The sequence below is a fragment of the Benincasa hispida genome, chromosome 11 (assembly GCF_009727055.1).
Source record: "Benincasa hispida cultivar B227 chromosome 11, ASM972705v1, whole genome shotgun sequence".
Taxonomy (NCBI): Eukaryota; Viridiplantae; Streptophyta; class Magnoliopsida; order Cucurbitales; family Cucurbitaceae; genus Benincasa; species Benincasa hispida.
Genome location: NC_052359.1, coordinates 36,046,558 through 36,069,947, shown reverse-complemented (window position 1 = coordinate 36,069,947; position 23,390 = coordinate 36,046,558). Strand labels below are relative to the sequence as shown.

The following is a 23,390-nucleotide window of genomic DNA, read 5'->3' as shown; positions in this document are numbered from 1 at the left end:
ACCAATCCAAGATCGATGCCATCCAGAAGATGCCAAGGCCAAGGAATCTACATGAGTTGAGAAGTTTGCAGGGACGTCTGGCCTACATCCGGAGGTTTATTTCTAACCTGGCAGGGCGGTGTCAACCCTTTCAAAGACTAATGAGAAAGGGAGAGAAATTCGAATGGGATAAGGCCTGCCAGAATACTTTCGATAGCATAAAGAGGTACCTGATTAGCCCTCCTGTTTTAGGAGCCCCATTAGCGAGCAAGCCGTTGATACTGTACATTGCAACGCAAGAGAGATCACTGAGGGCATTATTGGCACAAGAAAGAGAAAAGGGAAAAGAACGCGCTCTCTATTACTTAAGTAGGACCCTGAATGGAGCCGAGAGCAATTACTCCTCCATAGAGAAGACATGCCTTACACTTCTCTTCGCCATAGATAAGTTGAGGCACTACATGCAGGCCTTCACAGTTCACTTAATTGCGAAAACCGATCCCATCAAGTACGTCTTGTCCAGGCCGATCATCTCGAGACGTTTAGCCAAGTGGGTAATCATGCTTCAACAGTACGACATTATTTATGTACCGCAAAGGGCAGTTAAAGGGAAGGCATTGGCTGATTTCCTGGCAGATCACCCAGTTCCATCGAATTGGGAGTTAAGTGATGAATACTTGCCCGATGATGAAGTTCTCTTCACAGAAACCTCAGGGCCGTGGGTCATGTTCTTTGACGTGCGGCACGAAAAAGTGGTGCGAAGGCAGGTATCGTCCTCATTTCGCCAGAAAAGCGCATGCTGCCTTATAGCTTCGCACTTACCGAGTTATGCTCAAACAACGTCGCTAAATACCAAGCCTTGATAATTGGTCTCCAAATGGCCTTAGAGATTGGAGTAGCTTGTATAGAAATATTCGGTGACTCAAAGTTGATCATCAATCAACTCTTATGCCAGTACGAGGTGAAGCATGACGACTTGAAATCTTACTTCACTTACGCTCGCCAGTTGATGGAGAAGTTCGAAAGCGTGGCGTTGGACATGTCCCGAGGACAGAGAACAAGAAATCGGATGCCTTGGAAAACCTAGCCACTGCCTTAACGGACCTGGATAATGTGCCCCTTAATATATCGCTTTGGCAGAGATAGGTTGTATCTTCGGTTGGGACTACATATGGGGAAGCGAATGTAATATCAGTCTATCTAATCGACGAGGAAGACTGGCGGCAGCCCATCATAAATTACCTTGAGCATGGAAGGTTCCCAGATGACCCTCGTCGTAAAATTGAGGTTCGCAGGAGGCCGCACATTTCATTTACTATAAAGGGGTCTTATACCGTCGATCCTTTGAAGGACTTTTCCTTCGATGGCTCATTAAAGAAGAGTTAGCGAAGGCTTTGGAGGAAGCACACTCAGGCGTATGCGGCGCCCATCAAGCTGGACCAAAGCTACAATTCCAGTTGAAAAGAATGGGTTACTATTGGTCGGGAATGATCCAGGGCTCAATGGATTATGCAAAGAAATATGAAGCTTGTCAATATCACATGAATTTCATTCATCAACTGCCCTATTCTCTACATCCGACTATAGCCTTGTGGCCTTTCGAAGCATGAGGGCTTGATCTGGTCGACCCTATAACACCTAAGTCATCAACAAGGCACTCATACATCATCGCAACCACTGACTACTTCTCAAGATGGGCTGAGGCTATCACACTAAGGGAAGCTAAGAAAGAAAACGTGGTGGATTTTATCCGCACTCATATCATTCATCGGTACGGTATTCCCCATCGAATCGTGACGGATATCGGAAGACAATTCTTCAATTATTTGATGGACAGGTTGTGTGAAAAATTCAAGTTCAAGCAGTACAAGTCATCCATGTGTAACGCCGCTGCAAATGGGTTGGTTGAGGCATTTAACAAGACATTGTGCAACCTACTGAAGAAAATTGTTTCCAAGTCGAAGAGAGATTGACAGGAGAAGATCGATGAAGCGTTGTGGGTTTATCGCACCACTCACCGTACCCCTACAGGAGTCACCTCGTACTCTCTCGTTTATGGGCTAGAAGTTGTCCTTCCTTTGGAAATAGAAATTCCATCGCTAAGAATGGCGGTGCAAGAAGGGCTCTCTATAGAGAACAACATCAAACTACGTGTCCAAGAGTTGGAAGCACTAGATAAAAAACGATTAAAAGCTCAACAAGCGTTGGAATGTTACCAGGCCCGAATGTCTAAAGCCTTCGATAAGCATGTAAAGCGTTGGTCCTTTCAAGTCGTTGATCTAGTGCTCGCCGTAAGGAGACCAATTATCATGACAAGACATATGGGGAATAAGTTTACACTTAAATGGGATGGACCCTACGTCATCAAAGAAGTCTACATAAACGGAGCGTACAAGATAGTTGATCAAGATGGGCTAAGAATTGGCCCAATCAACAGCAGGTTTCTCAAGAAGTTTTACGCTTAATAAATGTAAATTAAAAAAAAATTGTACGAACTACGTTACGACTTGATCCCTGTCATTATAAAGGAACGTAGGCAACTTAAAGAAATTTAAGTTCAGTCGCGAAAAAAAAAATCTTCTTGAACTACATTATGACTTGATCCCTATCATTATGAAGGGTATGTAGGCAGCGTGAAAGAAACTTCAAGTTCAGTCCAGTTAAAAAAAAAACATTATTCTTGAACTACATTATGACTTGATCCCTATCATTATGAAGGGTATGTAGGCAGCTTGAAAGAAACTTCAAGTTCAGTCTAGTTAAAAAAAAAAAAAAAAAAGAAAAAACATTCTTCTTGAACTACATTATGACTTGATCCCTATCATTATGAAGGGTATGTAGGCAGCTTGAAAGAAACTAAGTTCAGTACAGTTATCAAAAAAAAAATTGAACTACATCATGATTTGATCCATTTCTTTAAAGGTACGAAGGAAACTTAAAGAAATTTAAGTCTAGTCCATCAGAAGAGGTACGAAAACCAGGCAAATATGATACTATAGGATTGATGTTGATCATCCTCATTAAAGAATGACACTCCAGATTGAAGATGTTAATCCCTGAAGAAGTTTATCCCTCGTAAGGAGCTAACACAGTAAATAAAAGGCACACGCTTGGAATGCACTTTGCTTCCTCTTCAAAATCAAACTCGGATGCTCTTCCATCTTCAAGTTCAGAGGTTTCATTGATGCTTCATCTTCATGCTCAAGTCTGGAGGCTTTTCAATGGCTTCTTCATGCTCAAGTCGCAAAGTCGAGCTTAATGTGAAGATTCATCGATGCTTCGTCAAACTCAAGTGCGGAGGATTTATGGATTCTTTAAGCTCAAATGTGGAGGATTCACCGATTCTTCAAGCTCAAGTGCAGAGGATTCGCCGATGCTTTATCAAACTCAAATGCGGAGGATTTGCCAATGCTATGTTAAACTCAAATGCGAAGATCTCGTCGAAGCTTCTCCATCTTCAAGTTCAGAGGCTTCATCGATGCTGCTCCATCTTCAAGTTCAAGATTAGCGTGCATGACCCCACTTCCATCTTCAAGTTCAAGATTGACGTGCATGGCCCTACTTCCATCTTCAAGTTCAAGATCGGTGTGCATGACTCTGCTTCCATCTTCAAGTTTAAGATTAGTGTGCATGGCTCCGCTCCATCTTCAAGTTCAAGGTCGATGTGCATGGCTCCGTTCCATCTTTAAGCTTAAGATCGGTGTGCATGGCTCGGCTCCATATTCAATGAGTCAGTCTACAAAATCATACGCAGCTTTGCTTCATCTCTAAAGTCTGGTGTGGTTCGCCTCATCTTCAAAGTTGTGGCGTGGCTTTGCTTCATCTCCATACTAATGGCATGACTTCGCTTCATCTCCAAAGTCATGGTGCGGTTTCGTTTCCTCTCCAAAATGTTGGTACAACTTCACCCCTTCTCCAAAGTTGGTGTAGCTTCGCTTCCTCTAAAAAAATGTGTGTGTGGTTCCACCTCATATGCGAGATCAAGTTTGGTTTGCCAAGCTCTACCTCATATGCGAGGACAACTCTGGTCCGTCCGGCTCCACCTTGTATGCGAGATCGACTCTAGCCAATCTGACTCTGCTCAAAAGCTTGAAGGCATATTCTTCTCATCTTCAAAGTTTGATGGCATATCTGCCTCATCCTCAATACTCAATGGTATATTTCCCTTATTTTCAAATTTTGATCAAGGAGTAACATAACAAGGTAGACTTTATCGGGATTCTCCCTAGGGTGAAAGCATGGGAGAGTTGTAAGTCTTGCAGGGTCTCCCCCATGACGTTCAAGATATGCGAACGGTGCTACAAGGTAGACTTTATCGGGATCCTCCCTATGGTGAAAGCATGGAGAGTTGTAAGCCTTGCAGGGCCCTCCCATGACGTTCAAGATATACGAACAGTGCTATAAGGTAGACCTTATCGGGAACTTCCCTAGGGTGAAAGCATGGGAGAGTTGTAAGCCTTGCAAGGCCCCTCCCATGACATTCAGGATATGCAAACGGTGCTACAAGGTAGATATTATCGGGATCCTCCCTAGGGTGAAGCATGGGAGAGTTGTAAGCCTTGCAGGGCCCCTCCCATGACGATGCGAATGGTGCTACAAGGTAGACCTTATCGGGATCCTCCCTAGGGTGAAAGCATGGGAGAGTTGTAAGCCTTGCTAGGCCCCTCCCATGATATTCAGGATATGCAAATGATGCCACAAGGTAGACTTTATGGGGATCCTCCCTAAGGTGAAAGCATGAGAGAGTTGTAAGCCTTGCAAGGCCCCTCCTATGACATTCAGGATATGCAAACGGTGCTACAAGGTAGACCTTATCGGGATCCTCCCTAGGGTGAAAGCATGGGAGAGTTGTAAACCTTGCAAGGCCCCTCCCATGACGATCAGGAAGCATGAACAGACATACAGTAGATAAACCATACCAAGGTCATCCTAAAAAAGACGCGGTTGTACTCCTTTGAGTTGCGCTTTAGCTCCTACAAAAGAGTAAGGGGGACAAATTAGTAAACCTACGCGAAAAAAAAAAGCAAGTAAAGAAAAAAGCAAGAAAAAAAAAGAAAGAAAAAAAAAAGAGAAAGAATACGAAATTTTCTTTAAAAAAAAAAAAAGAAAGAATAAGAGGAAAATGAGAGAAAAGAAAGATTAGAAGAAGAGGAGGGGATGAAGATAATGAAGAGGTTTGGGGTCCTATTTATAGAGGTTCCGTGGTTCCATAACAAATTAAGAAATCTAAATCAAATAAAAGATTTGATTTAAAATATTAGATTTTTTATCAGATTTCCTAATTTGATTCTATCCTAATTTCAAATTAAATTAAATAAATTTCCTATTTGATTTAATCTTATTAGATTTTGTCCTCAAATTTATCTTCAACTAAGATTTAGACATATTCCAAATTTTATCCAAAGTCAAATTTAAATTGTGGATAAAATCATAAATTAAAATCTGACCATATTCCAAATTTTTATCAAAATCAAAATTGTTCAACATTGAGATTAAATTGCAAATAAAATCTCTAATTAAAATTTGGGCATATTCCAAATTTAAATTATTAAACTTTTATGCTCAAGCCAAATTATTTTTAGATAAAATCTCAAATTAAAATTTGGGTATATTCCAAATTTTATCCCACCTAAATCACCAAATCATAATTTTATCCCAAATTATTAAGTCAAATTAAAATTTGGGCATATTCCAAAATTTATCTCAAATCCAAATCATCAGACTTTTATCCTCAAACCAAATTATTAAGGGGATAAAATCTCAAATTAAAATTTTGGCATCTTCCAAATTTTATATCAAATTCATCTAAATTTAGGTTCTAAATCAAGTTGTGGGAAAAATCTAAAATTCATCCAAAATTAAAATTTGGCCATATTCCAAATTCAAGTATCCTATTGAGGAAAAAAAAAATCATCTTTTATTCACATTTGGGCATATCCCAAATTTTATCTTAAATCCAAATCAAATAAATTGGGACAAAGTTCAAAATTTTTCGTAAATTTGGCGATATTCCAAATTTTATCCCAAAAATCAAGTTAAACTTATGTACTAAATTCATAGTTTGACTGACACATCAATTGAGGTCAAATTCAAGAACAAATATATTTGGACTTTGATTCCAACTTTATATTTTTCGAGATTCATCCACTCATGTATGTGCATAAATCTCGAAAGGGGACATTTGTTGAATGAGAAATTTTAGACCAATCACAAGTTGCCACGTCATTTACTATATTAATGATGAAATTCCAAATCATTAAATTTGGGCTCAATTAGGAGTTGACATTTGTACTGAATTGAAGTTAAAGATAAATTTCGATAACGGCACGTGGTTTTATCATGACCGTTGAATCAAATAAGATTAATTGGATCCAATTTGATATTATTATTTAAGTCAAAGTTCAACTAAGTCCAAAAATAGGCTAAATTTGACCCAAATGTTAAATTAGGCCTAAATCCGATTAATTGGGCCCAAACGCCAACCTCATGGACCAACCAAGCCCAAGTCTAACTAATTAGGCCCAAAGGCCAGACCCATGGATCAACCAAGCCCAAGCCCACTTGTGAACTCTATAAATAGATAAGCTCTCTTCATTTGGAGGGGTCAGCAATTCTATACTCCAGAAGTCTATAGGGAATAAGTATTTTGAAAACTGAAGTCCTGGTCTAGACTTCTGCTTCAAGAACGTTCGGTGATTTTCTATCAAAGGATCAAGTATTAGAGATCGAACTCGAACCAACCCAATCCAAATATTTCATGGTTGGGTTGGGTTGGGTTCATTTTTTTAATAAAGATTATTTTGGTTGAAAAAATTTACAACCCGAACAATTGAATTAAGTCTAAAAAGTCTTTCAACTCAATCCAACCTAACTCATAAACACCTCTAGCTGAAACACATTATACATAATTGGCTTTCATTTCAATTTTCTATTTAATTATCTCTCACAAGTTTTTACTTAGTCATTAGAGTTGGTTGGTCTAATGATTAGTCGATTCTAGACTTGGCTCCATTCTACTTTCATCTTAGATCTCTTTTTTTTTAGTTTTCTTCTTTTTTTTTTCATTTAGCCTAGTTTGTTATGCTAGTTTATATATTTATATATACTATGCATATACAATATTTTAATTTTAGAAGTTGGAAGACCAAAGAGAGATGTTTTGCCAAAAAAAAAAAAAATGTTTCTAGCTTTTAAGCAAGCTTTCTTAACTATTTACTTTAAGCAGTTAACTTAATGTGAAGCTCTAGTCTTAGTTCCACCTCACCGTAGTTTGAACTCACAAAATAAAGAAATGATGAAAAGAAGGTATGAATTTGTGTTAGCTTCTTCAATTTTGAAATCTCATTCATTCTAATGTGTATTTTGTTCATTAATTCACTTTGTCAACTCAAGCTCAAGGCATTATCATTCACTATAAATTTTCTCTAACGAGCCTACGAACCTGTGTTGCCTTTTTTTTTTTTTTTTTTTTTTTTTTTTTTTTTTTTAATATATATGTATACATATAATATTTGGAATTGGAAGTATCGGACCTCTAATTTTAATATTAAAAATATAAGCTAGAGTTATACTCATTTCGACAGTATATGATAGTTTTACTCTTGAAACTAATCATCCTTACAATTATTTATACTATATTAAAAGGGAAGAATTTTAACTTCCTTCTTTATCCTTAACTTTTTACATAATTACTCTATTGCCCTCACTCACACCCGTACATGGTATTGTATGTACCTTACATACTTATTTTTTCTGTTTTTTTTATTTAATTTTTCATTCTTTTTAACATTTTATCTTGTTTGCTTCTTCTTCTTCTTCTTCTTTTTTTTTTTTTTTCAAATTGTTATTTTTTTATTGAAAAATTAAAACAAAAAAATTATTCAATCTATAAAATTTCACAATGTTTTAGAAGATAGAAGGTGGTTTCAAATCAATTTTTTTAAAAAATCTTTAGTGTATATCATTATTAAAAGTTATTGACAATTTATTTTTACTCAAAACCATTTAACATTATAAATGATAATATCTTTCTCCATTTTATCTCTTTAATTATTTATATTTCGCTCTATGAAATTACGTTTCAAACATTTTTCAGTAGATCCAACACATAACTAAATAAAACATATATATAATTTTACTCATCTTCTCTTTTATTTTAAATTTCAGGTTAGATATTTCCTATTTAAATTTAACTAAAATTATATTTATTAAAAAATTTATGTTCGCGATCCTCTAACTAGTAAAGGTTAAAAATGGATTTGAATCTTTAAAGTTCAGTCAGTTATATATATATTTTTTCCCGTTTTCTAAATTCTTTTTAAATCTTAATTATTTATATATGTAATTCATGCTCAATTGCAAAGAATAACGAGATCCATTAAATTATTATTGATAATTTATACAATTAATACTTTAGATTATACAAAATGTTTTTAAACATTACGCCTAAACTTCAAATCTTATTTTAACCTATGAACCTAATAATTATAATAATAATACTCTTCAAGGTTTTTCTCTCTTTTCCTTTTTTAGGTAAAACCTTAAGAAAAATTGATATAACAGGCTAATTGTGAAAATTAGAAGGCATTAATTATGCCATTTAAAATTCAATTTCAATTATTTTAAAGATGGGAGATTTTTTATTACCATTTATTTCAACTCAAAAGACATCACTAACATTTACTTATATCAACCACAAAACCAAATGTTACACATTAATTGTCACACCAACATTCATGAATGATGTTGTCAACGATATCTCATTCATAGTTTTAATGGAAAGATCACAACATTTTGTAGAAACAATTTCAAGCTCCAAGGGTTAAAAACTTCTAAGTTCCATAGTGTTTTATATAATTCAACTGAATTAAAATACGTGACATGAATAACATAATATGTTCAGCTTAAAATTCGAGGAGTTAGAATTGGGTTTGACTGTGACAAGAGAACAAAGAATTTAAAAGATAAAAAAGTTTGTACTTCTTTTATTAAAAATATTGACAAAGATTGAAACTGAAAATTACAAAAACTTGAGAATCTAAAAACTTAAGAGGTTAGAAATAGAAACAAGCTTCATTTAAAAATGTATATAAACGCTTTAGTAAGAGACCTGAAGAATTGTGGGTAAAATTGTTACTCTAACCTCAATAGTATCTTTACAGAGTATAATGCCTTTACCTATTCACTCCTGTTTGTATACACACTGCCCTGAATCCACATACTAAAACTCAATTTACTACCAACTTTATTTGGTTTTTCCACAAACATAATGGGGACTAACTACCAAAAATCTACCATAAAAAAATGTTATGGAATTTTCGTTTCCTCAGGAACAAAACTTTTAAAACTCAACCCTCCATTTCTAGGGTGAAGTAGTTACCTCACAGGTCTTTATGGAATTCCCTGGCTCCTCCCTTGAAGAAGCTCTCATCGATCAGCACTCAAGAAATTTTTGGTTTTCCACTGTGTTCGGCCAGCTGCATCCTGTCGACCATCCCAAGACACCCAAGATTGTGTCGACCCTTGCACACGCATTAACCTGAGAATAATTGTTACATTTTCAGGGTTTGGAAGATGTAGGATTAGCCATGAACAGAGGTGTGTGTACACGCATGAACAGATGCAAGAAACTGAGAGAAAGCTGATGCTATGCATTACCACACTTTCCAGGTCCCCTTCAACATGAAACAACATGACAGCTAATCCTCTTCCTCTATCCATCTCAGCCTGACCATTTCATTCGTAATGAGAGATGCTTAGACAGAGCTAAAAACAAGGAGATGTTCAACAAACATGCTGGAATAATAATTGGACACTCACCACGCAGGAACAAATAGTGATGCCTGCTGCTGCCAATTCTGTTGTAACCTCGCCCATTATGCCTGAAATTATAGCTCTACCATATTTATTACTTGACAGAGTATTATATATTTCATCAGTTCCCCAACAAGAGTATTATGCCAGAAAAGCAATATCTTTGAAAGCATTCTGGATATCAAACAGTTGCATACTATTATACCTTATGATAGATATAGTAGGGAAATTAATCTGACAGACTTACCTCTACGATCTATGCAAACGACACAAAGCCATTGAATAGAGTGCCCTTCAAGACTGTGCCAAGAGGTAACCTTACTGATTTGCCAACTATCCAAACCAGGCAAGACTTCCTTGTATAATGGTTGTATAATCCTGGCAACCCCATTACCCATCGATAATATATCTCCCTCTGCTTTCAACTTTACATTTACATAGTGGTTATGTTTGCCGTTCACTCTGGGAACAGGTACCTTGTTGTTTTTCGACTGAAAGTTGTCCTTCATATTTTTCCGAGTGGATGAAATATCCACCATATCTAAAATTTTCTCCCAGAGAGGCTTTTTTTTAGTGGAGACAACTGGGCATTCTTCTGTCTCACTTTCCTCTTCAGAATCAGCAATGAAGTCAGTAATGGTATCTGCTGTTATCTCAGCAGCTGACAGTGCAGCTTGTTCCCTTAAAAACTGCAAGAAGAATGCTATCTTTTTTTATAGGAAACAATTTCATTGATGGCTATCCAAGTGGAGTTACAAAAAACTCCGATAAATGTATCTAAAGAGTAATCCTTGAAATCAACCATGTTTATACCAAAATAAAGCCAAAAAGGTAATATGTTCAACGATGGCTTCAAAAGTAATCTCCTTAATTAAAGATTTCTGGCCTTCCATTCATTGTGAAGGGCAAAAGAGAACAAAAACAAAAGCAATATATCCATATGTATAAATCATTATGACAGATCATACCTTCATAATCTTGTGTCTCGCACTTCGTGTTTTTGCATGTTGCAACCATTGTTTATGCCGCTGATAAGCTGATTTTCCAGAAAGTGACTGCAAACGAAGAAGAAAAATGAAACTTTAGATCCAGCTATTAAAGAGTAAATTGGGAACTAATTTTAAAAACAGTGAGTTCCTTTTCTTTTCTCTTTTTTGGTTCCTAAATGCCCAATCATGGCATGCTGTGCATCAGAAGTTTATAACTGAAAATAAAATATTTGAATACTGCCTGACCGATTAAATTAAACCAAATGTCGGGAAAACCAGAGGATAAAATGTCTGATTTACAGAATACATCACGCTGCTTGAAGGCAGCTTTTAATGCATGACCATGACAGTACTAGAATTAGAACGTTCATATTTCTTCCCAGGGAAAGTAAATCGTGTCATCTTTCCAAAACACAAGTTTGAAACGTTCAACACTCTTCTGAATACTCATACCAGTTTCTGTAGAATAATTAGATGATTTTATGTAGTGATTGTAGACACGAGACAACAAAATTTTTATGTAGTGATTGTAGTCAGGAGATGCAAAGTTTAGCTTCGAAAGGCACGCACATGTACATCAACATCATACTCCAACCCCAGAAAAGTCAAACACAATATAATTTGACATTGCATGTATGCACAAATGATTTTTCGAAGTTCACTTTTGGCATCTTATTCGTGCTCCAGGTGAGATTAAAGAACATTATATTTTCTTCAGCAGCAATTGCCTTATGTAAGGACGCCAAATAATAAATATTACCATACTCTTGGCATGTGACATACGCAGAAAGGCAAAAACAGAAAGCAGCTGCATTAAGCATTAATCTTGTATATGTTTTTACTTTTATTTATTATTCACTTTTCCTTTTTTGTGGATAGGACATGAGAGACATCTTTTAGAAATAATGTAATCCAATACACGGGAAGGGCAGGAGATTACCCAAAAGCTAAAGAGACCAGCAGAGCCTCCAATCTTTATGAATAATAATATAACTCAAAATTGTAACTTACATTATATGTGATTATCTCAACAACTTCTGCATTAGCAAGAACATGCATCGGAGAAACGAGGTTACCATTCACCTGCAACACCAAAGTCACACATGGAAGATCAAGATCCAGTCTATCGAGAAACACAGGCATAATCCATCTATCCAGAGACATGGATAGGCAATCTTCCAATCAACACAACAATACCTTTGCAGCTACCATCTTGTTACCAACTTCTGTGTGTATCATGTATGCATAGTCAATCACAGTGGCACCTTTAGGTAGGTTTTTAATCTGCAGATGTTTAAAGACAGCTATAGTCATAAACTTAATAAGCATGACATAGAAAATGTTCTGGTGTTGGGCATTTATACCTCTCCTCTTGGCGTAAAGACAAAAACCCGACTGCCTAATAAATCTCTGGTTACAGTGTCCACAAATTCTCTTGAGCTCATGTTACCAACGAACTCCTCTTGCCATTCTCTTATAGCATTGAGCCAGCCAATCTGGAAGAAATCAAAGACTTTATCCATGAAATTATCAAATCCAGACTAGTTCCTCAAAAGATCTTAACACGTTGAAAAGTCTACTACCAGGAAAGGTAAATAAATACCCTGAGTGCAATGTTTGCATCACTGAGACAGACAGCTTTCCCTCTTGAACTTCTAGAATTGGCCATAGAATTTCTAGCTGTGCTAGTTACAAGCCCACCCCCACAATAATGAGCAGCAATGCCTCTCTCAGCTATTAGGTCCATCTCCTCAGTTCTGATCTGCCAAAATAACCATTATTTTTATGAACTTCAACATGCAACCACCAACTAAAACTGGTGCATTATGTAATCAATTTTTTCTGAAACTAAACGTTTCAGCAAAGGGAGGTAAGCTCAAAACGAATTCCCTAAATCCAAGTGTAAGTCGAGAATATTTAAATACCTGAACTTCTAGCCGGAACATACTCTCATAAAGGAATGGGATTACAGTGGTGTGAAGACTTTGATAACCATTAGGTTTCGGTGTTGCTATATAATCTTTCATCTATTATAGAGAGCATGTCAGTATTCACCAATATACATTCAGTTTTATGGAGAATTATAAGAGAAGTTGTAGTTAACTCACAGCTCTAGGAATAGGGGTCCATATTCCATGTACCAACCCAAGAACATGGTAACAAATCTACAGAAAATAAAATAATGCAATAATGATGGTAATTGAAGTCTTACAGTAACTACAGAATAGCTAACATCATTACATTTCATAAGAATGAAAATGAATACCTGCTGCGGGCTACATAATGGTCCAACACCAACGCATTCCTTTGGTTGTATGATAATGCGAAGCTGGATTAAAAAAGGGGCAAATATCATCAACAAGAAAATGTGAAACCTTCATCAAATGTCATGTAAAATGTTGGATATTGAAACAGACACCTGTGCAATCTGGTTAACTTCACTGATTGAACATTGAGACTTGAGAACAGCTTTATAGATGCTGCAAAATTCCAATTCAAAACATAAGATTGCATTTTGCATAGAGGGGTAGGAGGTAATTCCAAGCAGATACTTAAATGCCTAATGTATCTATCTATGGACTCGAGTATCATTGCACCTCTAGAAAAGCACTGAGCATCTACTCTGCTGAGAAAGAAACCTTTCTTTATCTATATGCATAACCCAACCCTTGTGATGAGTGCAACTGAAGAAAGTGGGAACTGTAAATAAGGCATTCAACGCTATACCTGTAAGGCTCCTTACATACAGAACGAACTTCAGTTCTCAGAGTCATAAGGTCTAGGAACTGATCTTCCTGAATCTTCTTCGTCAAAATTTTCTTTGCCTACAAGTATGATAAATGTAAACCTCAAAAATATAAGAAAGATTACATTTTAGAATTCATTTAAATAAGTCTCAGTGGCAAATAATTGTTAATTCCACAGTTGTGAGAGAGACAGAAATAAAGAATTACTTATTTCCTACTGCTAGAAAACAAAACAAAACAGTATGTCCACATAAATCAGATTCCATGCAATCCTTTCATATCCTGACAGAACTTCAATTACCATTTTTATCACTGGCCACTGACCTGTTAGTAATTGGATAAGAAAACAAAAACCAATCTTTCTTCTTTAAATAATAGGTTTTTGACAGGTAGTTCGTCTCACATGAAATCAAGTATCCCAAAGGTAAGGTATTCTATATCCTTTTTTTGTCTTGAGTTCAACAATGTGGGAGTAGGGATTCAAATGTTTGACCAAACCTTTTGTTCATGGTTGTAAGTGTAATGCTTTAACCAATTGAACTATACACAAATTGTCATGTTGCGTTCCAATTTTCAATTCTCAAGTTTGTGGAACCCAAGGTCCTTTTATTTATTTTTTTCATACCTTCTTTGTACCACTATTTCTATGATAGATCACACATTAATTTAAATTGATCATCAATTGTTAGGCCCAATCTTGTCTCATTTACATTCCCATTAAGAATGGACTTCAATTTTGTGTTTTAAAAAAAGGGTTGAAATATCAGTTATTTAGAAGAAATGTTTAGTTATTTACTCACTATAAAGCGTTCATTAGTTTGTAAATGAGTCTAAAATGATCAGATGCCTATTTGAAGTCCCAAGATAAATTAATGAAGAAGATAGCAGCATTACCTCTATCAATTCTTTCTCGTGTTCTTTAGAAAGATCTGCTACTCTTCTTTTTACCTTGGAATAATCTTCAGGATTGGTGTACATGAAAGAAAGGTTTTCTAGTTCTGACTGCAATCGTTATCAATAAATGGTGCCACGATGTAAGAATGCTTGCAAAAGATAGAGCAATGCATCATATGACAAAAAAAATCACTTTATGGAAATCAAGTAAAAAAGATAAATGGCATCTGTTTATCAAATTCTTTGTTAGCCTATCGGAGGTAAAGTTAAGCAACTTAGTTAACCAACATTAACAACTTCTAATTGCAGCAAAAGAGATCTAGCAAAACACAAAATAATAATAATAATAATAACTGAGAGAACTAATTGGGCATACCTTGATTTGGTACATACCCAGCAACTTGGCAAGAGGAGCAAAGACCTGCAATGTTTCCCTTGCAATGCTGGACTGGACATGAAGCAAAAGTGTTAAATCTAGTTCCAAATAAAGGTCAACAACCATATACTCTTAAAAGATAATATGCAACCTGCTTATGAGGAGGCATGTGTGAAAGAGTGCGCATGTTATGCAAGCGGTCTGCTAATTTGACAATGATCACACGGACCTGAAACAAAAGTTCCCTTTTAGTTTTTGTAAAGCTTCATGAAAAAATGATGACATTGACAAAAGTAATAACAGAAATATCACCTCTTCCGTCATAGCTAGAAACATCTGTCGCAGATCATCAGCTTTTACATCTTGTACTGAATTGTTTTCATTCTTGCATTTCAACTTACCCAGTTTAGACACCTGAATGGAAAAGACAATGAAAGTCAATTAAACAGGTCGTTGACCATGCCAAGCTGAGAGTGTATAGACCCATGTATCAACAGTAAGACAAAAAGTAAAAGAAGAAGAAAAATTAAACCACCTTAGTCTCTCCTTCAACAATGTGACGAACAGTTGCACCAAATTCCTCTTCTATTTTTTCAAAGGTAACAAAATCTGTGTCTTCAACTGTGTCATGGAGCAATCCAGCAGCAATAGTCTCCCAATCTAATTCCTAACATAGGAAGTACTCTTTTCGGTCATGCACTACACACTAAATTTTTCCTACCAGAAAAAGGATACAAATAAGTATAGAAAGAACTTACAAGTTCCCCTAGAATTCGGGCAACCTCAACTGGATGAATAATGAAGGGCTCTCCACTACGTCTTTTCTGGCCATCATGAGCCTCAAAAGCAAGCTATACACAAGCAAAGGGGGGAAACCGTGGGGCTGGTGCACCAGAGTTGTTGTACATAAAAGAAAATTATGCTCAATTTGGCAGGTACGGTAGCTCACCTTTAGAGCATTATGCACCAGTTCCAGTTCCTTAGGTGATAAATAAGAGACAGTGGGCTTAAGGTCCTGAGGTTGGGGAGCAGAAGATTAATGAAACATAAAGCTAAAAGGGATATTCCATCTTGAAGAGTAAAGTATAAAGAGTCACCACATTCAGCTATTGACAATATGTACCTCCCACAAACCTTCAGGAGAAACCTCGTCAAAGGCATCTGAAGACAAGAATGATGAGCAACAGAATTTCTTCCTTCTACAAACATCATGAAGCAGGCTTGATTTAAGTAATCTTCCAAGATGTATATGGTTGGTAACTTCATTGGAATACCATCCCCTAACACTGATAGATTCAAATCTCTGAAACATACAAAAAAATTTACAACCATTGTTATATATATATATATAGGAATTGCACAGAAAAATCTCTATCAAGGCATTTGCAATAAAATATAAGAGGCTACAATAATTTGGCATTAGTATGGTTGTGGAATGATGCTATAGTTTAGTAGTTAATCCGTTGTTTTCCAGTAACTTCCATACAATAGAATTGGAAGTAATTAGTGTCAAACTAAGTCATTGTCAAATGTCACTTGAAACTTGAAAGAGACTTGTTCTACTTCAAAGAAATGCTTAATTGGAATCTGAAGATTCATAATGATACTGTTTGGCATGAAGTTATTTCTCCCCACACCTTGGAAGAGGATTTGGGTAAGAAGAACTATACCAACGTCAAAATGACAGTACTTCAAAAAAATGGCTGAAAGCAACTACGAACAGTTTCAACCAAGTATAAGACGTTCACCATTCACTATTCAACCCATATCTTATAAAGAGCCAAGCAGAAATGTAAAATGGGAAAGGCAAAGGAAAAGGGAACCAAACATGATAACAAGACAAGTGGATAACTTCCACAAATGTTCCAAGAGTGGATAACATACAAAACTCGGTACCTTGTGATAGTGTTCCAATATAGGAGAATCTAATTGACAACGAGATAAAAAAAGAAAATAAGTTACATTATACAATGAATAAAGTAACCTGTCCAGTGGTCAAAATTCGTATAATTCAAGCATAACAGACCACTTACAGAATTTATTCTGCTTCTTTTGCCATTTTTTGAATGCAAGAAAGAGGAGCAGTGAAGAGAATGAGTAGTGCTTGCAAGAAAACCCGTCAAGACCCTCGGAGCCTTCCATGCACACGAGAGAATACTGCAATCATACCGACCACTTCCATCGCCTTTCGAGAATTTACATATATTCACGCATTCTAAAGAAACTACAAATTCAGAAAAATTCCGCGTCAAAATCACAAAATCTCTAAAGCCAATAGGCCAAATTCCCCTACTACACCAATCTTCCTGATTTTTTTAACAAACGAAAGAAAATAGTCAACAAAGTCTCCAAAAATATAAACTCAAAATCTCGCAAACTCCCCGACGAACATCCTCAAAGGAAACAATCTGTTGTCATTTATGAAGCAAACAAACAGAGAAAAGTAAGAAGAATTCACAATTAGTGGTAGTCGTACCATACCTGACATCGAAGGAGCGGATGCCATCTCTAGTGGAAGAGAGAAATCTCATTGAATCCAAGTAGCATTAAATTGAAGAAGCAGTTTCCGTGGAGGAGGAAAGAAAGCGAAGCTAACTCAGAATCGAGGCGGCCACCGGCGAAATCTCATTAACAACAAGAAATTGCAACGCAGAGGAATCGGAAGAAGAAGGAGTTGGAGCTGTGAATCTTCTTCACGCATCGGTGATAGAGAATTAAGCAAAGAGGATTGAAGATTGAAGATTGAAGATTGAAGGGAAGAAGGCCAAGAGATAATAGTGACGGGAAGAAGAGAGAGAGAGAGATGTTGAGTTCAGCCAAGGCCACACAAATGCCGTTCGATAATGATTTTATTTTTATTGTTTTTTTTCTTCACTTTCTTTTTTTTCTTTTCCACTTAATTCTTTTTTTTTTTATAAAAAAAAAACCAAAAAAGGACTTAATTATTTTTTAATTTTGTTTGTAAAATTGAGTTGGATTTTGAGCTTCTTTTTAGTGGACAGTTCAACTGTGCAAAAGAATGTGGGGGTCAGCCGACGTGTAACGCAAGATCTGGTGCCCACATACCCTTTACGACATGTCGCTCATCTGATTCCGTCCCTTTTTTTTTTTTCATTCCTTGAATTTAAGAAACTTGACGTTTTAAGTTTTTTTTTCTCTCGAGCATAAAAATTAATAATTTAAGATAGTTCAAGATATCTAATTTTAGCTTAAAAGTTGATCTTACTGTATTGTGAAATTAATTTTTAATGAATATAATAATAATTATTATTATTATTATGAATAATTTTGAATCAAAATGACATAAATAGATATCGATAGGATGAGAGAGTCAAACAAAAAAAATAGTGAGACCCAAACTAAAGAACTGTAACGACCCTAGTTTCTTACAATATTCTAGGACACTACTTCATGCATGCATAGACTCAATCGTACAATGTCTTTTAAATCATCAAGTTAAAGAGCCAAAAATTTTATTTAATAATGCTCAAACGAGCAAAGATGGGAAAACATAAATAAATAATATTAAATAAACTAAAGCAAAATAAAATGAGATAATTTACCAGTCGGGGTATCCCTAATTTCTACTAAAACAAATGTTTGAAATTAAATAGTCAAATAATAAAATTTATATATTTTTCATAATAGTGAAAGACACCTAACTCCTAAACCAGAATTCAGAATATAATGCTATATGTGGAAGCAGTGAAACGTCCTAATGGTCAGGTCAGGATCTCTCTTGTCATGCGCCAGTCTATCATTACTTTTACCTGAAAAATAGGGAGAGAAAAGAGTGAGTATAAAAATATACTCAATAAGTGGCTCACTATTGGGCCCACTCAGTGACCTATTAGTTTATCCATTAGACAAAAAATGCACAAAGGCATCATAAACATAAGCAAAGGTATAGGCATAAGGGGCGAACCTGAATGCACGCTTTCATAAGTAATGACTCAAAGGTCACAACATAATTACAAGTAGTGATCCCAAAAAGGACACGTACATAAACATAGGGTGTGACCCGAAGGTTCACATATGCGATGTGCATGGCCCAGTGGTACACTAACAGTCACTAAAATCTCATATGGACATAAACTTATAAACATCCAGTACATAATTAAACATAAACATGCAATCAAGGCCATGACTCAACATTAAACTTTAACATCTTTCCCATGTTTCCATCAACTATTTCAGTCTACTCATAACTCATACATCAGTACTCAAATCAAGCCTTAACATATTATATAACTCATGCATCAGTACTCAACACCAGGCCTTAACACATTATATCCATGCATCAACTTTATCACAGTATCCTTTAATCTTTACATCTAAATTCATCACAACAAGAATACTTCAAATTCAACACATCGAATTCGGCACAAAACCCATAGCAAATTTCATCACAGTTTCACATATGAAATAAAAATATTTCACAGCAAGCCTAACAACATCCTAGGGCAACCAGCAGTAAACCACCTACCTCAGGATAACTCACTGTCCAAAACAAGACCCTACTTCGCTTGAAGACTTCCTTTACCGACACATGTTCCTGAAACCAATTACAAAATCCATAGATGAACGTTAGCTTAGGCCCAAGAATCCCCAAATGACAATGGGCTGCTAAGAAAACAACTTACCCCTAACAGACCGCTCGATCAGACTGCGGTGAATCGACTGCTACCAGCGCTGATGACAAACGGCAGACGAACAGAGCGCGAAAAAGAAGCTCGACGCGGCTGAAACTCGCTCGAACGAGTAGCTCAGCGTGGAAAAGAAATAGCAGATGGCGCGGCTGGGCCTCACACGGAACGGAAGCAAACAACGTGTCTGGGATAGACGACCTGCGTCGGGTCGAGTGGCGGGCGGTTCGGAAAAGGAGGCAACCGGTGAAAGGCTGGCACAGAGAGACGACCGACGAAGGCGACTGTAGCAAGGGGGCGGCTGGAGGAAGAAGAAAAAGAAGAAAGAAAGAAAGAAAAGGAAGAAAGAAAACCCTTTTTTTGTCCTTTTTGTCACGCATCTTAATGCAATTAAAAACCCTACTTCTTCTTCCTAAAAAAAAACCCAATATTCTCCCCCCCCCGTTTGTTTCTCTCTTTTTTTTTTTTTTTTTTTTTTTTTTAACAAAATAACTTTTGGATGTTACACTCTTCCCCCTTTAATAAACTTTCGTCCTTGAGTTCTAATCCTGGAAAAGCTTTGGATGCAGTGCCCTCATCTCGCCCTCTCGCTCCAAGTTGCTTCCTCAAACTGATGGTTCTCCACAGGACCTTCACCAAGGGTAGTTCCTTACTGCACAAAACTTCACCTCCCTGAACACAACTTGCACGGGCTTCCGTGCTACTCTCAGTTCTCATTAGTTGCAAGGGCTCAAAGTCCAAATTATGCGACGGGGTCTAGTACTTTCTCAACATGGAGACATGAAATACATTATGGGCACTGCAGGAGAGGACAGCGGCAAGCGCCAAACAGTAGCCAGCACCGCCACTCATAAATCTTGATGGCCCTGCAAAACGCAGACTTAGCTTACCCTTCTTCCCGAATCTCAGGACACCCTTCATCGGCGCCACTTTCAGGAACACCTTGTCACCTGCTTCGAACTCTAAATCTTTTCGCCTGACATCCGCGTAACTTTTCTGTCTACTTTATGCTGCTAGCATTCTGGCCCTGATTTTCTGCATGGCTTCATTCATCAACTCCACTAACTCAGTCTCCACCAGTTTCCTCTCGCCAAACTCACTCCAGCAAAAGGGAGACCTGCAACATCTGCCATAAAGAGCTTCAAACGGCGACATATCAATGGTAGCCTGATAGCTGTTATTATAAGCAAACTCTGCCAAATGCAAGTGGGAGTCCTAACTCCTTAAGAATTCAAACGCACAAGCGCGCAACATATCCTCAAATGTCTGATTTAAACATTCTGTTTGCCCATCAGATTAGGGGTGAAACGTTGTACTGAAGTTCAACCACGACCCTAAAGCTGCCTGAAGGCTCTTCTGGAGGTGAAATGAGGGTCTCTGTCGGACACAATTGACATTGGCACACCATGCAACCTTACTATCTCCTTCGTGTATAACTGAGCCCACTTACTCACCGTGTACGTGGGCTTTCTTGGAATAAAATGTGCCACCTTGGTGAGTCTATCTATCATAACCCAAATCATCGAGAAACCCTTCGCTGTCCTGGGCAACCCCGTAATAAAATTCATAGCCACACTCTCCCATTTCCACTCTGGCACATCCAAAGGTTGTAGCAAGCTTACTACCTTCTGCCTTGGGGCCTTCACCTACTGACAGACTAAACATCTACTGACATAATTAGTTATCTCCCATTTCATATTGGACCACCAGTAATACCGCTTCACATCTTGGTACATTTTGGTACTACCTGGGTGCATCGAGAATGGAGAGTTATGAGCTTCCGCCAACAATTCCCCTTTCAAGCCATCATCTGCTGGGATGCACAACCATCCCTGATACAAAAGACCCTTGTCCACTGACATAGAAAATTCACTTGCCTGACCTAACCCTACCTGACAACACTTCTGAACCAAGTCGGGATCACCTTGCTATGTATCAATAATCCGCTGCCTCAAGGTTGGTTGCACTGTTAATTGGGCTAACTGTGAAGTGACTTCCCCCACTGCCATCGCAATCTCTGTTTGTTCTAGGTCTCTACACAGTTGAACCTGCTTAGTGATCAAGGCGGCCGAATGAGCTACCTTTCGACTGAGGGCATCGGCTACCACATTTTCCTTACTTGGGTGATACAGGATCTTGCAGTCATAATCCTTTACTAACTCGAGCCACCTACGCTGCCTCATGTTTAATTCCTTCTGGGTGAAAAAGTATTTCAGACTCTTGTGGTCGGTGAACACTTGGATCTTTTCCCCATACAAGTAGTGTCTCCAGATCTTCAGGGTAAACACTACCATTGTCAACTCCAAGTCATGGGTAGGATAGCTGCGCTCATGGTTCTTCAACTGGCAGGAGGCATAGGCGACCACCCTACTATGTTGTATGAGCATACAACCTAAACCTTTCTTGGAAGCATCATTGTAAATCCAAAGTTCCTGGAGTCGTCTGGTACAGTGAGAACCGGGGCTGACACCAACCTCTACTTGAGGTCCTGAAAACTGTCCTCTTTCGCTTTGTTCCAAACAAACGAAGCTCCCTTCTTGGTTAGCTGGGTCAACGGCATGGCCATACTGGAGAAATTCTCTACAAACCTACGATAGTATCTAGCCAAACCCAGAAAACTACGCACCTCACTGACCGTCATAGGGCGGGGCCAATTGGTAACGACTTTAATCTTAGCTGGATCCATTGAAACCCCGTCCTTTGACACCACGTGCCCAAGGAAGGACATCTTCCATAGCCAGAACTCGCACTTGGAAAACTTTGCATACAGCTTGTTTTCCCGCAATGTTCCTAAGACCTTCCTAAAACGTTCCTCACGCTCTGCCTCTGTCTTGGAGTATACCAAGATGTCATCAATAAAAATGATTACAAAGGCGTCTAGGCAGCCCTTGAACACCCGATTCATTAAATCCATGAATATCGCTGAAGCATTGGTCAGACCAAAAGATATTACAATGAACTCGTAATGCCTATATCTGGATCGGAAAGCAATTTTCGAAACATCACTGTCCCTGATCCTCAGCTGATGGTAACCTGACCGTAGGTCAATCTTGGAGAATACGATAGCACCCTGTAGCTGGTCAAACAGGTCATCAATTCTAGGAAGGGGGTACTTATTCTTAATGGTCACCTTATTCAACTCCCTGTAATCTATGCATAAACGTAATGACCCATCTTTTTTCTTCACAAACAATACTGGTACACCCCACGGGGAAACACTGGGTCATATAAACTCTTTATCAAGTAGTTCCTGCAATTGAACCTTTAATTCTTTCAATTCTGCCGAAGCCATTCTGTACGGAGCTTTGGATATGGGAATAGTTTCTGGCTTCAGTTCAATCGTAAAATCAATCTCCCTTGGCGAAGGCAATCCTGGAAGTTCCTTCGGAAATACATCAGGATAATCTCTCACAACTGGTTCAGAGGTTAGTTCAACCTCGATTTCCCTTGTGTCAACTACGCTAGCCAATATGCTTCAGACACCTTGGCTAATCAACCTTTTAGCCTTAACTGCTGAAATCACCCTGGGCAAAACTACTGTCCCGGCCCATTTGAACTTAAAGATGTCTTCTCTAGAGGGGTTAAAAGTCACTTCCTTACGAGAACAATCTATACTAGCATGGTTGGCAGCGAATCAATCCATGCCAAATTACATTGAAATCGCGTATGTCTAGTACTATCAAAGTCACATCGAGGGTGCGGTTTGCTATTTCTAACTGACGAGCTTTTATCTTTTCACTGGCTATCATAATTTCTCCCGACGGTGTATACACTGATAAAACATAGCCCAAAGGCTTCAAAACTAACATGGCATGCTTTACAAACAATGACGAAATGAAAGAGTGGGACAAGCCCGAGTCAAACAATGTTAAGGCATAGTGCCCCAAGATTGGGAGTGTACCTATCACCACTGTTCCCGAGTGCTCAGCCTCCCTACGACTTGTAG

At 37.6% G+C, this 23,390-nt stretch overlaps 1 protein-coding gene and 1 long non-coding RNA gene across 4 annotated transcripts; both read right to left on the bottom strand.

The window, feature by feature from the left end:
• Positions 1-9,032: 9,032 nt before the first annotated feature.
• On the bottom strand, positions 9,033-17,640 carry LOC120091036 (putative GTP diphosphokinase RSH1, chloroplastic). 3 transcript variants are annotated; one of them, XM_039048831.1, is made up of 24 exons: positions 17,275-17,640; positions 16,832-17,022; positions 15,922-16,101; positions 15,748-15,813; positions 15,557-15,649; positions 15,334-15,465; positions 15,111-15,212; positions 14,950-15,027; positions 14,799-14,870; positions 14,423-14,530; positions 13,509-13,606; positions 13,201-13,261; positions 13,048-13,110; positions 12,890-12,946; positions 12,707-12,808; positions 12,385-12,543; positions 12,146-12,277; positions 11,979-12,065; positions 11,793-11,864; positions 10,761-10,847; positions 10,040-10,481; positions 9,799-9,860; positions 9,637-9,705; positions 9,033-9,517 (listed from the first exon to the last, which is right to left on the bottom strand). In XM_039048831.1, the coding sequence occupies exons 1-24, from the start codon at positions 17,327-17,329 to the stop codon at positions 9,413-9,415; spliced, it is 2,673 nt and encodes an 890-aa protein (XP_038904759.1). In that variant the 5' UTR covers positions 17,330-17,640; the 3' UTR covers positions 9,033-9,412. The 3 variants fall into 3 exon arrangements, with proteins under 3 accessions (XP_038904759.1, XP_038904760.1, XP_038904761.1); XM_039048832.1 differs by having other exon boundaries at positions 9,413-9,517; positions 17,280-17,640; XM_039048833.1 differs by lacking the exon at positions 17,275-17,640 and having other exon boundaries at positions 9,413-9,517; positions 15,933-16,101; positions 16,832-16,972.
• Positions 17,641-18,271: 631 nt separating this feature from the next.
• On the bottom strand, positions 18,272-19,877 carry LOC120090091. The gene is made up of 3 exons (XR_005485417.1): positions 19,442-19,877; positions 19,285-19,353; positions 18,272-18,568 (listed from the first exon to the last, which is right to left on the bottom strand). It is a non-coding gene; the product is annotated as an uncharacterized LOC120090091 (long non-coding RNA).
• Positions 19,878-23,390: the final 3,513 nt, after the last annotated feature.